The sequence below is a fragment of the Pongo abelii genome, chromosome 10 (assembly GCF_028885655.2).
Source record: "Pongo abelii isolate AG06213 chromosome 10, NHGRI_mPonAbe1-v2.0_pri, whole genome shotgun sequence".
In the NCBI taxonomy this organism is placed as follows: domain Eukaryota; kingdom Metazoa; phylum Chordata; class Mammalia; order Primates; family Hominidae; genus Pongo; species Pongo abelii.
In genome coordinates, this window is record NC_071995.2 from 49,582,737 (window position 1) to 49,598,765 (window position 16,029).

The following is a 16,029-nucleotide window of genomic DNA, read 5'->3' on the forward strand; positions in this document are numbered from 1 at the left end:
AATGTCTTCTATGTACCAGATAATTGCACTAGGTGTATGAATATAAAGACTAATTTGATGTGGTCCCCCACCCCCAGCAGCTTTATCCAGTTGTATTTTTAAATGATCAATTTCTGAGCTTTTCCCACCTAGACATGGGCTCCAGGAATAGCAGCTGTGCTTGACCCCTTCTGTATCCTCAGTGCCAGGCCCAATGTCTGCACACAGTAAGGTGCAAAATAGAGGAGTGGGGGCAGGTGGGTTTAGACCTGCAAGGGCTGGAGAGGCTTGTGGTAATGGACTCTGGGGCGGTGCCTTAGAGCCCCCACCTCCAGGCACACTCACATTCGTGTCCTCTTTGCTTTGCAGGGTCTCCCTGGTGCTCACTCTGCCTCCTGTATGTGTGCAGTGAGCCATAGCAGGGAGCCTGGGTGCACTACTCCCCTGTGCTCTTGCGCATGCTCAGCAATCTTGCCTACAGTATTCAAGGACCTAGGAGTTGTGGGTCCAAATCTCTCACTGGCATCTCTACAGAGCTTTTTCGGCAAGTGTTGCTAGGTTGTTCAGTCTCCCAGTTTATGATGAGCTGTCACAGACAGAGTTAGGGGACTAATGGATGGGGGGATGGTAGACAAAGGACACCACGTGACCTGAAACATTGGAACTCGGCCGTCTCCACACCCCGCCCTCTGCCCACTTTATCTCCACTGAGAATGGAATACAAGTATAACCCTAGCTCTATTCAGTGAAGGCTGCTGCAGGTTCTGGATGGCTCCTCCCTCTCTTCAGCAACCCCCTTCCTCCATGCATTCATTTCTTCACTCATTCAACAAACATGTGAGCCCTTCCTTGTCCCCCTACTTTGTGGCTCTGGGGATACAATGAGCCTGCCCCAGTGCTGAATGTCAGAGCTCAGAACGGCAGGAAGGCCCCTTACCCATGGCTTCTTCCCCACAGCCTCAGTGCCCGTTCCTGTAGGTACTCACTGTATCACAGTGAGTCACAGGAATCCTTGCTCCTTGTTACTAAGGGATTAGGAACACCCTGCCCGGGGCACCGGCATACCCACGTGTCCAGACATCTCCCAGAGGACTCCCACATCCCACTGCCCCCAAGAAATCTTCTGCAAACCACATGTCATCACTTTAATACTGTGTAATACTTTCTTTTAAAATACAGTCTCTTCTGAGGTAGACAGACCACAACTGCAGAGCATCGTCAGACAGGAGATAAATACGTCCATGTACAACACGCAGCAAAATGAGGTAGAAATGGTTACAGCGGGAGGAGAGGATCCCAGCCCCAGTCTGGGTAGAGGAAGGGGAGAGGCCAGCTCAGAAGTCACCCTCCCCACTCCCTGCCCCTGGATTCTTTGGTATGCCTCCCCCCAACATTACCAGAGCTGGACCGGCCCCTTCCCCTACCTGCCCCAGAGCCCATGAGGTAGGTGCCACTAGGCTGGAGGCAGTCTCCTTGTGCAAAGCTCCCCAAGCCTGGGGAACAGGAGGAGCCTAGTAGAGGAAGCGGTGGGGACTCCACCTCCCAGAGCTCCCTGCCTCTTGAAGGGAAGGCTGGGATCCCACCCCAACTTCCCTGACACCCTCCACCCTCCCACCCCCCAGTACATACACACCTGAGAGAGAACCCCTCACTCCTTGCTCCCTCTGAGGGTCTTTTGCAGCCTGCGGCTGTGACCCTGCAGCCCACTGCTTCTGAGGCACCAAAGCCCTGCGGGCGGCTGGCTCCAAAGAGGGGGTCAGAAAGCAACAGGGGGAGGGGAGGGGGTGAAACAGAGCAGCCTTCCGGTCAGCACTCCTAGGCCAGCACAGGCCCTGGGTGCCAGGGCCCCTGAAAGGTCCCCCCCAGACACCCTCCCAGCCAGCGGGGGAGGCAGCAGACTCTAAGAAATGCACGGGCAGGCAAGGAACTGCACAGAAGGCTGAGGTGGGAGAGAGAAAAAGTGGTGGTGGGGGGGGGGGCATGTCCCCTGCTTTGGACAAAGATCAGAGTTGTGAAATGGGCTGGGGGGTGGTGGGAGCAAACTGCTAAAGCCTCATCAAGGGAAAATTGGTGGGAAGGAGAGAAATATGGTTCTCGGAAGGGTTCCAAGCCTAGTGGAAAGTTCAGGCAGGACTGAGACTAAGCCCCCAAGGTCAGAGGAAACACCCCTGCCCATCTCCCTCACCCTCTCCCAGCCCTGGAGCTCCAGACCTAGGACTCCGGGGGAATGGGGAAGGCACATTTCCTCATAGAGCCCCCCAAGTAAGGGATGCTCACTCTTCCTCAGAGCCTCCAGCAGAGGCGGCTGAGGTCCAGTAGCTGATTTTGTGGCCAGACTGTCTACCCAGATGGAATCCTCCTAGCATAAGTCACTGGGGACCTCTGCCAAGGCAGGGCCAAGGGACATGACCTTTCTGGAGACTTTCTGCTTAGGTCACCTTCCCATTTGGGCCCTCCCAGCCTACTTTCTGGGTCTCAAGAAGGAATTGGGCAAGGGCATCCTAACTCTGGATAGCCCTTCACAGAAAACACTCAGCGGAGGGGTTGGGTGGGGCAGGGGGTGGGGAGCAGCAGGAGAGGAATAAGGCCTCCCCTCTCTCAAACCCCACAGCCCACTCCCCAGATTCATGCCTAGGCCTCGGCCCTGGAGAGGAAGCCCTTAGGAATACATTCTGCTTCTGACCAGGAATAGCTGGGGTTTCAGTGAGGCCTCTGGGTCTTCCTCTCCCCTTCCCCTAAGTCTCATTTTTTGAGTCTCTGGGAGAATTTGGTCCCCTGGATGGAGTGTGAGGGGGCGGGGGGACAGGTGTGAGGGGCACACAGGAGAGCAGCCAAAGTCTAACATTCTTTCTGAGGTCAGTTTCTTCCTGAGTTGTCAAAATAAAAAGAAAAACAGCAAATTCTACACATTTTACAAAAATAAGAAGCCTAAAATATGAAACAAGCTACATTTCTGGGATCTCCCCTCAAAAACAAACAAAAAATTCCCCTTCTTTGGGGACTTTTTTTCTTTGATCCCCCTAGACCCTAGGTTTCAGATGGGTAGAGGGGTAACCCTCCTCCTCAGCCCCTGGGCCTCCAGAGCTCCTGCAAAGGGCCACTGCAGTCCAAATAAGAACAGAAGGCAGGGACAGGCATTAAAGCTCAGGGACCAAAAGGCCAGGGACGGTGGAGAGCCAGGGATGGAGACAGAAGCACAGAGGTTGAGGGATAGAGAGCTGGGGAGGGAGGGGCAGGAGAGAAACAGGGCCAGCATGGGGGGCAGGGGTGTCAGCGACAAAACAAAAGGGAGAGAAAGCCAAGAGAATGCAGAGAATGGGGTGGAGAGAGTGAGGGAGAAGGAGGGTGCCATTCAGATAGCGAGGAGACAAAAGCATTGTGGCAAGAGAGCAGGAGTTCCTAAGGCCCCGGGTGCCAGCCCATGCCGGATCTGCCCGGTCCGCCGGGCGGAGATGGCGAGCTTCCAGTCCACAATAAATAGGAAAAACCTGAGTACACGGCGCAAATGGCATCTATCTGCCTGGCAGAAGCATTTTCCTTCCCACGAAAAAAAAAAATCCACCGGCAGACCCCTCCGGTCCCGGATCCCACATTCACCACTCCGGCCCCTGCCAGCTGGGTTTTCAGTGACATCCCTCCCACGCGGAGGCGGCGGGGACGGAGGGACGGCGGCTCCCGCGGCCTCCCCTGCGCGCTCAGTGTCCGGAGCCGTACATTTTGTCCCACTCCACGAACGAGTCCAGTTCCTTGGCAGAGGCCCTAGGGCCCACCTTGGCCAGCGCCGCCTCCAGGTCCTTGTAGGAGAGGGGGCGCTGCAGCCCCGGGAGGCCCGCCCCGGCCGCCGCCTGCTGGCACAGCTGCCCCAGTTCGCCCCCAGAGAAGCCCTGCGTGCCCTGCACCAGCGCCGCCAGTTCCCGCTCACTGAGCGCGCAGCCCTGCTGGGCCAGCGCCCGCTGCAGGATCTGCCCGCGGGCCGAGCTGTCGGGCAGCGCCACGTAGAAGCGGAGAGAGAAGCGCCGGCGGGTCGCCTCGTCCAGAGCCGCGGGCCGCGAGGTGGTACCCACAACCAGCACGCCGTCAGCCCCCGCGCCGCAGCCCCCGTCCAGACAGGCTAGGAGCGGCACCTGCAGCGCGCCCCCTACCGCCGCGCCGTCGTCCCGGGCGGGGAGCAGTGCGTCCAGCTCGCTGATGAGGAGTACGGACGGCGGGCGGCAGCGCGCGGCCGCGAAGGCGGCCTGGAGGAGGCGCGCGCCCTCGGTGGCGCCGGGCGCAGCCAGTGTCGCACCGCGCAGGCGCAACAGCGTGGCTCCCAGCTGCGTGGCGAGGCAGCGGCCCAGCAGCGCTTTGCCCGCGCCACGCGGCCCGAAGAGCAGGACGGTCCGCGGCGGGCGCAGGCTGCCCGGGTAGGCGGGCGGCCTGAGCAGGGGCCACACCAGCTCCTCCTCCAGCGCCGCCTTGAGCGCGCCCTGGCCCGCCACATCCGCCCACTGCACCGGGGGCCCGCAGTCCACCATCTTGCTCGTCACCAGCTCCAGCGCCCCGGGGTCCACGCCTTTGGGAGGCTCTCCCGACGGCACGGCGAACCCCCCACGAGGAGCCGGGGCCCGCTCCGGGAACTTTTCAAAGGGCTCCAGTTGCGGGCCGTAGACAGGGGAGCCCAGGACCTTGAGGGGGACGCCGCCACCGTACTTGCCCGACGCCGTCTCCGCGGCTCCCGGCGGCTTGGCCCGGAACCCGTTGCCCCGACACTCGCCGTTGTCCGCGGCGGGGTAGGAGGCCCCGTCAGCCGCGGGGGCCTTGGCGGGCTCGTACGCGTACTTGCGGTAGCGGCCCTCGGGCCCCTCGTCGGCGGCCTTGCGCTTCAGCGACAGCCCGGATTCGGCGCCCGGCGCGGCCGTGGGGAAGCCATATGCGGTGGGCGGTGCCGGCGCGGGCAGGGGCGTGGGCGCGGGCAGGCCCTGGGTCAGGTAGGGGGCCGGGGGTGGGCCTGGGGGCGGCGGGAGCGCGCCATAGCCGGGCTGCGCTGCGTAGCCCCCTGCGGGATAGTTGTACAGCGGCGCTGAGGGCCCGTACCCCGGAGGCGGTGGGGGCTGCAGGAGCGCGGGCGGGGGCGGCGGGGGCAGCGCGGCGCCCGTCTGTGCGCAGTAACCCGGCGCCAGGTACCCGCCGCCGTAGCCCGCCGCGTACTCGGGCGCCGCCGACGGGCCCCCGCACGTATTGCCGGCGTAGAGGGGTTCAGGGAGGTTCCCGGGTAAAACTGGGGAGCCCCCCAGGGCCCCGGAACCGCCGCCACCGCCCGACTTGGTTCCTGGGAGGCCTTCGTGGAGTGAGGCCAAGGTGTAGGGTGGCTCCGGCCCTGGCCAGGGCTCGGGGTCCCCTTTGGCGCCGTTGAGGAAGGAGGCGTCGCTGTACCCGCCCAGGGCCGGACGCTCGTAGGGAGAGTCCAAGACCCCAGAGTACTTCTCTGCATAGCGCTTTAGGAGGTTGGAGGCAGTGAGGGCGGAGATGTCGTCGTGTGCCCAAGCGTAGTGGCAGCGTTGGCGACCCCCAGGGGGCAACTCCAACTTGTGGGCCGGCGACGGGGTGGTGGAGGAGACGTCCAGGTGCTGCTCTGGCCACTGGTTGAGGGGCTGGGCGTGTTCCGGTGTCCAGTGCATCTTCAACAGAGCTGCGGGCAAGAGACAGGAGGTCTGGTGAGGTCTAGCCACCGAGGACCCAGTGGGCCACTGCTAGCTATAGGCCAGTCCGCCTAGACTGCAGCTTGGACAGGCTGGGCTTCCGGCATCCACCACCTACCGCCCCACTCTCTAGGGGCCCTCCCTCCAGGCACAAAATACACTTCTTATGTCCCAGGATTAAAGTTGTCTGAAAATATTTTCCTCAGCGCCCAAAGGGGTCTGGAAATGATGTGGTTGGCCCTAACTTCACCTTGTAGGCAATGGTTATTATTTTTGTCCTGGCCACTCCAGCCATGTGCTCTGTAGGACACGAGATCCTTACTTTCTAGTGAAGGATCGGACAATGGGCAGGACACCCCAGCCCTCGGAATAGTCAAACTCAGGTGAAGCTCGCTCAGTAAGAGATGTTTGTCACCCACCGTGTGCTGGCCACTACAGAGGCACCAGGGTTATGTAAAGAGATGTATGAGGCCTGCCCAGAGTCCCTGGCCTAGTGACCCAGAAGTTTGTTACTCCTAAATGCTCTGTTCACCTCAGCCTTTCCTGAGATTCCAAGGCCCCCTCTGGGCCTGAGGTCAGAGATGCTGGCGTGTGTGGCACTGCCTTATCCATCGGAAACCTCAGTGGCTGACCCAGAGCATTCATTTCCTTCCTACTTGGTTTTGGCTTCTGCCTGATGAAGTCAGAGCACCTGGATTCCAGACCCAGCTGCATGTAATGGCTGTGTGCCTGGGGCAGGTGCTGCCACCTGCTTTATTCCCAACAGGTATCACCACAGTACAAAAATATGTAGAACAAATAGGTCATATGCTGGAGAAGACTGGGGAAAGTTAATACACAATGCACGTCATAGGATGTGGACCACAATTTGTCTGAGCTTCCCAGTAGCCAAATAGGGAGAGGTCATCAGACTCACTGCAAAGTAAAAAAGCACCATTACTCAAAGCAAAAGTGTTCCTGTCTTAGAGATCATAGAACTTTTTTTCGTGGTCCTCAGGAAGCAGACCTGTGAGATGTAATAAACAACCTCCTTCTTGCCATCCATGCTGTACACAGCAGAGATGTTCCTTGGCTGTTCCTGACACTCCCTTAGCACCTCCCAGCATGAGCCAAAGAGTCTGGTAAGGGGATCTGGGGCTTGGGGAATGGCTCTACCCAGGCACAGGGCTGCTGTGGGCCAGCCTGATAAAATATCTCGAAGACTAAGAGGCCCATGGCACACCCAGCGACAGTTGATGCTGATGATGATTTCTCTAAGCTTTTGATAAGACAAGTTAACAGGTTCATGTATTCTCATAGGTTCAGTATTCTTTCTTCAACGGATTTTTATGGAGCAAATCCCAAGTGTTTTGCTAGGCATGGGAAAGATTGAAAGGTGAATAGGATGGGTCAGCCGGGTGGAGAAGACAGGTAGGTAGACAATGGCCTCTGTGAAGTGAGAAAACAGAGGTATGTGCCAAGGGCACTGGGGCTCAGGGCAACTTTCCAAGGAGGTGGTGCCTTTGCTGCACCATGAAAAGTGAGGGATCAAGTCGACCAGACAGGCTAAAGTGAGCAGGGCATCCCAGATCACAAGAACAACACCTTCAAAGGTGCAGGGCACAGTGCCTTCAGAAAGCCAGGGCTGCGCTAGCTCACGTGCCATATTCCCTTCCTCAAGGCACTTTACTGCCACCTTCTGGAAAGCTCATAAATCTAGTGTCTGCTGCACTGGAATTGTGAATTGTGCCCTGTTGGAAGTAAGGCTTGTGCACAACCTACATAACCATGCATATACTTCGAGTCCATAGAGAACATCAAGAAATGTTGGGTCACCAGAGCTTTGAAAGTGAGTGTATATAGTAGAAGAGAAAGCTGAAGATAACCCGGTGGCTTCTCAGTTCTCCACAGCTGGCCTTCCTAGCAGCAGCTTGTTGACAGCACCCCACCTGTGTTGATGCTCTCTACTTCATGTGGGTGTGACCTGACATCAATGGGAGAAGACATTTGAAAATAAAGCTATTTACTCTCATCCCCACTGCCCTAGGGAAGGCATGAGCCATAAAAGTGTAGCTTAAAAAGGAAGGTATATTGAGTTCTTGAGGTTGTCCTGCCCCCATTTGAGAGGTGATGCTGGCCACTGGGCAGGAGGGAGAACAGAGTAACAGAGCTGAGTGCGAGGTTCTTGGGGGGCAGATATGCAGCCCTCCAGCTCTTGCTGAGAAGGATCTCCAAAGATCGAGAGGCATTACCTGGTGTGAAAGAGGGTAATTTCCTGGAACATCAAAAATCACAAATGGTTCTGGCAGCAGAGTCTTAGGGGGTAACATCAAAGTTATTGGCCAGGCTCGGTGACTCATGCCTGTAATCCCAACACTTTGGGAGGCCGAGGCTGGTGGATCACCTGAGGTCAGAAATTCGAGACCAGCCTGGCCAACATGGTGAAACCCCGTCTATACTAAAAATACAAAAATTAGCCGGGCATAGTGGTGGGCACCTGTAATCCCAGCTACTCAGGATGCTGAGGCAGGAGAACCACTTGAACCCGGGTGGCGGAGGTTACAGTGATCCGAGATGGCACCACTGCACTCCAGCCTGGGCGACAGGAGTGAGACTCCATCTCAAAACAAACAAAAGTTACACAAATCCAAGTATTGTGTTACTACTCAGACCACAAATCTGTTTTTTTTCTATTTACTATTTTCTGTGCTTTGTTTCCTTACTTAATATGGAAAGAGAGATTTGACCTTGATGATAGCATTTACCCTGAACATATTAAACTGGACAAGCTGGGGAAAAAGTGACACCCTCCCCAAGGGCACAGACACAGTAAATGAAGAAGGCTCAGATCTGGACTTGTCCACACACATCTGCTTCCCCACCGCCAGCCCCTGTGTTCCTAAAGCTGTCAGTGATGTCCCTCATCCCCCAGACTTTTGGGCCAGGCTCCCTCTCACTAGCCCCTGGCCTGGCCTTCAGCAATCCTTACTGAAACCTCCACCCGCCAACGAAGATCCTCTGGCCTTGGCCATCACTGAGAACTGCTCCACCTTGGAAACTGGACTCCAGTAAGCCACCTCCAATCCTCCACCCCGTCCTCCCAGCTTCATACCCACGATGTCTCCTCTACTCCACGGTTCAGACCCTCTCGCCCTTCCAGAGAGGGGACCTTGTCCATGACACTCTTATCTAGACCACCCGATCTCTATTCTCAGTCTTCATTTGGCCCTTCATTACCTGGCCCTTCCACTTCAGGTGAATTTCCTCCCATATTAGCCAGGGCAAAAAATGAAGTCATTGGTCGAAGGTCCCTTACCTCTGGCCCTCTTTTTACCTTTATCTGTATCTGTATCCATCTTGCACCCAGAAGGCCTCAGGGTCCATCCACCCCAGTCCTCGGCCCCATCAATTATCCCTCCTAGGTGCCGGGCCCGCCCCCACCCCACAGTTAGCTTGATTAATTCTCATCTTCAAAATGATCTCTCTTGACCCTGGGTTCCCCACTAGCTGCCAGCTCATCCCTTTTTCCCTTCTTCCTTCTTTAAGGCATCATTGTCTACATGCAGTGACATGACATCTACTAGAGATCCTTTCAATAATCTAACCAGGGACTGGGCACAGTGGCTCACGCCTGTAATCCCAGCACTTTGTGAGGCTGAGGCGGGTGAATCACCTGAGGTCCGGAGTTCAAGGCCAGCCTAGCCAACATGGTGAAACCCCTCTCTACTAAAAATACAAAAAAAAAAAAAAAAAAAAAATAGCTGGGCGTGGTGGCAGGCACCTGTAATCCCAGCTACTTGGGAGGCTGAGGCAGGAGAATATCTTGAACCTGGGAGGTGGAGGTTGCAGTGAGCCGAGATCACGCCATTGCACTCCAGCCTGGGCGACGAGGGAAACTCCATCTCAAAAAAAAAAAAAAAAAAAAAAAAAAATCTAACCGGGAAGCAGGGCACCAGGTCAGCAACTTCTGCTAAACTTAGTTCCATAGCGCTACATTTTCCTTTAACCCCTTCCAAGAGAAAGAACTCAGCTGCCAAAGGACCAGCCCCAACCTAAGGGCGGGAAGAGGGCAGAATTTTGAGAAGAGTGGGTGAGATTGCCTTACCTGTACACCGGCTCAAAACGATGTCTCACGTGAGTCTGAATACACACCAACATGCATGTGCACACTGCCAGGGATGTGTACGGATGTGCGCAGCTGCAGGCACATGTGCATATGTTCGTGCCTGTTCCTGGCACGTGCATGTTTAAAGTGCGATCTCACTTAGATGCTTCCTGACAGACCCAGGCCTGCCAGGCCTTGCCTTCCTCCCCTAGCCCGCTATAGGTGGAAAATGCTGTCTCCCTGCCCCCACCCCCAGGCCAGTTACAGCCCTCTTGCTCTAACACAGAGACCCTGGGCTTGCTGCCAGTTTCCCTCCCACAGGAGCCTCAGGAAGGATCTCCCCAGGACGGGGACCCCCTGTCTCCTGTCCAGGTTCACAAGTCACACTCTAATGATCAGTGATGCTGGAGGTGAGGAGAGGACATGGGGGAAAGTATAGGCTTTGAATCCCAGAGACCTAATTTGAATCCAGGCCAAACACACACTCTGTGACCCTGGACAGGTTGCCTGACCTCAGTGAACCTCAATTTCCCCATTTCTATTTGTATTTTTTTTTTTAAGTAGAGACAGGGTTTTGCCATGTTGGCCAGACTGGTCTCAAACTCCTGGCCTCAAGTGTTCTGTCTGCCTCAGCCTCCCAAAGTGCTGGGATTACAGGCCTGAGCCACGGCACCCAGCCAATTTATCCATTTGTTAAAGGGCATAACGTATGTCATGCTAAGTGGGGTGAGGATTTAAAGATAATGTATATAATGGACACAGTCCAGCGTGGGGCACAAATTACAAATTCAGAACCCAAGCAGTGCCCCAACCTTGCTGAGTGACACTAAACAAGTAACTTCTCCTTGGGGCTGGGGAAACTTGATGAATGTTCTGTGAAAAGAGGTTCCTTCCAGTTCTAATATGACGGGCCAGTAGCTGACGCCATTTCCCCAAAACCCAAGCACTGCGTACAGAACCAGCGCCTGTCCTATGTTTTACATCTCTAATGCAGCCCTCGTACCAGCTCTGAGATCAATACTGTTATTGTCATCCCCATCGCCTCCCCAGATGAGGAGACTGAGGTACAGAGATTAACACATCTTCAGGGTCACATGGCTGTTACAGAGTGGAGACAGGACTCAAAGCCCAGGCCCTGAACCACTTGCCTACAAGGGCTCTCTGGCCCAGCCCTTTGTTCTTACAGCCAGAGAAGAGCCTGAGTCATTCCACACTGCACACCTACACTCACCAATACTCACTTCCTGGGCCTGTGGAAACAGTGGCTGTGCCCCCAAGTGCTGTGTATTTACCCTTCAGAGCAGGCAGGAGAATTTGTGTTCCTTCCCGGTAAAATGCCCAAGTAGAGCCTGTCTTTCCCTGTGAAGGGCCATCAGATAACCAGACACACCCCTGGGCTGGGCACACAGTTCCTTATTTGGGTTTTGTGGCTTTCCCAGGTGGTAGCTGGGACTCTGTGGAGAAAACACTCTCTCTCTCAAACTGCCTGGTTTGGGGAGCAAGGTCTTGTTCCTGCGGCAGCTCTTTCTCTGCAGACCTTGAAGGTGAAGTGCTGCTGTGCACATAGGAAGCTGGAACCCTGCTTGACTCTACCCACAGGACGCAGTCCTTCAAATTCACAGGCAATCAATCAATAGTTATGGAAAGAATTACTGGATGGAAGAGTAAAGTCATTCCTAAAACCCCTCCCCTCATTTTTAGGAAGTCTTACAAGGTTCATGAGAGATGATTCAGCCTTCACAGCTGCCAGAACAGTCAGGCACCGATGTCCCCCGTGGTCCTGCTGCCGTCGGGTCCTCTGGGTGCCTCTCCCATCCCTGAGGACCACAGGCTCTCCATGCACAGGGCCCGATGCAGGCGGTAGGTATCCCCCCAGCCCACCCTGGCTTCCTGGGGCAGCAAATGCCCTGAGCTGTCACTCTGTGATCATGGCCAAGACACTTAACCTCACTAAGCTCCACTTTCTTCATCTGTCCATTGAGACCGTTGGTTTAGATCGGTGGACCTCTAACCTTCCTTTCTCATTAGAAACACTGAAATAAATTTTGTACAGGGTGAGGTAGGAAGAAACCCCAACAACACAGCATCAACACCCTCCTCCAACCCCCGAAGGAGACCCCTAAGATTCCTTCCAGATCTTCCAGAAATTCTCTGATTCTGGATTCCATCACCCATAGGGGAGGGAAGGGATTGGACCAAACTGGGCTGGGGGCAGGGTAGGCAAGGATGGGCAGCTGTGAGTCGGCTCCAGGCGGGTGTGGAGAAGGGGCTATGCCTCTGGGCAAGCCTCCTCTGAGCTCCATTATATCAGCCTGGAACAAAGAGGCTGGAAGGGAGAATCCCATTGTCGGTCTCCCTTATGGAAATCTCATTAATCTATTCACCAAGGCTCCCACAGGCCTTTTGTCCCAGGCTTTTTGTCTACTGCTTACAACGGGTGCCCCAGGGGGTCTCTGGCTGCCTGGCAGAGCTTGAACAGGACTGTGCCCCCTCCTCTAGGCCCTCTTCCTCATGCCAACCCCCCAGTTACTGCAAGAGGAGAGGAGAGGGAGGGGTAACAAGGGGACTCTGGAAGACTGGTCACCTGCCATAGTCCTGGCACCTACCATACAGGAACCTCTTTCCCCAGTTCTGGGCCAGAGAATAGCCTTCAAAACCTGCCTGGGGGCTGCCCTAGAGCTGGCAAGGGGCCTAGTATGAGTAGGGCTCAACACATGTTTAGGGATGAGCTAGAGGATGCCATGGGGTGACTGCATGATTCTTCCTTCCATGTACCTTCAGTGTGCCAGCCACTGTGTGCCAGCTATGACTCCCAGCTTGAGAGGCAAACCGGACCACATTGGGACCTGTGCCTGCAGACTTGATCAGCTAACAGGGAAGAGAAAACAAAGTGTTTCCTCAAAAAGAGGGAGGGAGGGAAGGGAAGAGAGGAAAAAAGGAAGGAAGGAAGGGAGAAAAGGGAGGGAGGGAGGGAGAGAGAGAAGAGAGGAAAAAAAGGAATGAAAGAGAATGGGAGGGAGGAAGGAAGGAAAAAGAGGGTTGGTCAAAAGACAAAATTTCAGGAGGAATAAGTTCAAGAGATCTATTGCTCAATATGGTGACTAGAGTTAATAAAAGTGTATTGTATACTTGAAGATTACTGAGAGTAGGCCTGGTGTGGTGGCTCATGCTTGTAATCCTGGCACTTTGGGAGGCTGGGGGAGGCGGATCACCTGAGGTTGGGAGTTCGAGACCAGCCTGGCCAACATGGTGAAACTCCATCTCTACTAAAAATACAAAAATTAGCCAGGTGTAGTGGCGGGTGCCTGTAATCCCAGCTACTTGAGAGGTTGAGGCAGGAGAATCGCTTGAACCTGGAAGGCGGAGGTTGCAGTGAGCCGAGATCGCGCCACTGCACTCCAGCCTGGGCAACAGAGCTAGACTCCATCTCAAAAAAAAAAAGAAAGAAGAAAAAGAAAATTACGGAGAGTAGATTTTAGGTGTTCTTACCACAAATAAGTATGTGAGGGAATGCATATGTTAATTAGCTCAATTTATCCATTCCACAATGGGTACATATTTCGAAACATCATTTTGTATACCATAAATATACCCATTTTTATTTAAAAAAAGAAATTTTAAAATAAAAATATTAAATTTTTTTTTTTTTTGAGACAGAATCTCACACTGTCGCATGGGCTGGAGTGCAGTGGTGCGATCTCGGCTCACTGCAACCTCCACCTCCTGAATTCAAGAGATTCTCCTGCCTCAGCCTCTTGAGTAGCTGGAATTACAGGCGCCCACCACTACGCTCAGCTAATTTTCTGTATTTTTAGTAGAGATGGGGTTTCACCATGTTGGCCAGGCTGGTCTCAAACTCCTGACCTTGTGATTCGCCCGCCTTGGCCTCCCAAAGTGCTGGGATTACAGGCGTGAGCCACTGCGCCCGCCTACACTTTTTTTTTTTTTTTGAGACAGAGTCTCACTCTATTGCCCAGGCTGGAGCGCAGTGGCACGATCACAGCTCACCACAGCCTCAACTTCCCAGGTTCAAGCGATCCTCCCACCTCAGCCTCCTTAGTAGTTGGGACCACAGGTGCCAGGTACATGCCACTGAGCCTGGCTAATGTTTGTGTTTGTTTGTTTGTTTTTATACAGACAGAGTTTCACCAGGTTGTTCAGGTTGGCCTCAAACTTCGGGGCTCAGGCAGCCCACCCCCTCAGCCTCCCAAAGTGCTGGGATTACAGGTGTGAGCACAAAACCCAGCCTGTATTACCCTTAAAACAGAGACAACTGTTGATTTTCTGTGCAAATGAAGAATTACAGGAATAAATGTAGTTGATAGATTAAAAAAAATAATAAGGTCATATAGCTAAAAAAAAAAAAAGAGGAAAAGAAATAATGCTGGAGGTTCAGAGACAGTGGAGGTACTTTTCGCTGGGGAGTCAGGAATTCATTTTGCAGCAGTCCTGAAGAGCACTGGGGCATGGAGGGGACAGCAGGTCCCAGCTCGGAGGCTCCAGGAGAAAACAAGGAAAGTGCAGAGCTGAGCAGGGAGCGCTGGCACCCGCTCCCCACAGCACCCCAGTTAAGCAGGTATTTGCAGATAAAACAGTGCCAGACAGATGTGGCTGGCCCCAGGTCACACAATCCTCTGGAGGCCAAGTTGGGACCTGAAAGCAGATCTCCTCCCACTTCCACAGGCTGTGGAAAGGCAAGGATACAAGTCAGGGAGCACACCCCTGAGCGGGGCATGAGAGCCGAACACTCTCCTTCCCTGTCCCTAAGCTCACTCCTTGGCAGGAGAGGGGATAGAACAAAGGATGAACAGAGGATGGGTGAGGTGTCTGAAGTCTCCCTCTTGTGCACTGATCCCACCCTCTTTCAACAAAGACACTGTTCCTTAGTTCCCCCTTCTCCTACCTGATCCATTTCCCTCTCTGCTGGGTCACTCTCATCAGCTCGCAAATATGCTGTTATAGTTCCCGTTTTAGGAAAAAAAGCCCAAAATATATATACATTTTTGAGACAAGGTCTTGCTCTGTTGCCCAGGCTACAGTGTAGAAGTGTCCCCATAGCTCACTGCAGCCTCCACCTCCCAGGCTCAAGCATTCCTCCACCCCAGTCTCTTGAGCAGCTGGGACTACAGGCACATGCCACCACACCTAGCTAATTTTTATTTTATTTTATTTATTTATTTTGAGACAGAGTTTTGCTCTGACGCCCAGGCTGGAATGCAGTATCACGATCTCGCCTCACTGCAACTTCTGCCTCCTGGATTTGAGCAATTCTCCTGCCTCAGCCTCCTGAGTAGCTGGGATTACAGGTGCCCACCGCCACGCCCAGCTAATTTTGGCATTTTTAGTAGAGACAGGTTTTCTCTATGTTGGCCAGGCTGGTCTTGAACTCCTGACCTCAGGTGATCCACCTGCCTTAGCCTCCCAAAGTGCTGCGATTACAGGCGTGTGCCACTATGCCTGGCCCCAAAATAATTTCTGAGTCCCCCTTCAGCTACATTCTATCTCTCTCTCTCTGCTTGCTTTTACCTTTTCTATGCTACTATTTCTGATTCCTGTCCTTCCATTCCCTCTTGAGCCCCTTCCAAGCAGGCATTTACCCCCAACACTCCACTACCTTTGCCTCATAACCACACAGCGGAATCTGATGCTCTTCCCTCCTCTTGCAAAACCAGGGCCCTGCGCTCTCCTGGCCCCTGCTGCCGTCCCCTCCACAGCCTCTTTGCTGCCTTCCCGTCACCCACTCCCTTCTAAACCCTGTCGACCTAGGGCTCAGTCCTGCAGCCTTCCTTTCCCACTCCATGGTAATTCCTTGCATGATCCCATCCCATCTCCTAGCTTTGACCATCACCTGTGTATTGATGTTTCCTAAACATAGTTCTCCAGCTGAGATTTCTCCCCTGCACTCCGCACTTTATTCAACCTTCTTCCTGACATCTCCACTGGAATATTTAATTGGCATAATTAACATGCCCAAAAGTGAAACTCCGGGCTCCCACATCCACAACCTAGCCCTCCCTCAGTCTTCCCCATTGCAGGAAATGGCAGCTGCATCCTTTCTAGTTGCTCAAGCCAGAAACCTTGCGGTCATCCTTAACTTCTCTTTCACTCTTCAGAACAGCAAATCAGATTCTTCAATCACTTCTCACCACCTCCAGGGATGCTGTCACCTGGACGACAGCAGCAGCCTCTCTGTCTTTTATTTGTTTTGTTTTTTGAGACAGGGTCTCACTTTGCTGCCCAGACTGGAGTGCAGCAGTGTGATCACAGCTCACTGCAGCCTCGACCTCC

At 54.2% G+C, this 16,029-nt stretch overlaps 1 protein-coding gene and 1 long non-coding RNA gene across 3 annotated transcripts in view; one reads left to right on the forward strand and one right to left on the reverse strand.

The window, feature by feature from the left end:
* Positions 1 to 349: 349 nt before the first annotated feature.
* Positions 350 to 16,029, reverse strand: part of FIGNL2 (fidgetin like 2) — a 42,070-nt gene continuing 26,390 nt past the window's right edge. For both annotated transcript variants that reach the window (XM_063712149.1, XM_054527258.2), the window contains one exon: positions 350 to 5,647. In XM_063712149.1, coding sequence (XP_063568219.1) covers positions 3,675 to 5,636 — 1,962 coding nt within the window. In that variant the 5' untranslated portion in view covers positions 5,637 to 5,647 and the 3' untranslated portion in view covers positions 350 to 3,674. The remainder of the gene's footprint in view (positions 5,648 to 16,029) is intronic.
* Positions 10,986 to 12,631, forward strand: LOC134759501 (uncharacterized). Its single transcript, XR_010135768.1, has 2 exons — positions 10,986 to 11,601; positions 12,523 to 12,631. It is a non-coding gene; the product is annotated as an uncharacterized LOC134759501 (long non-coding RNA).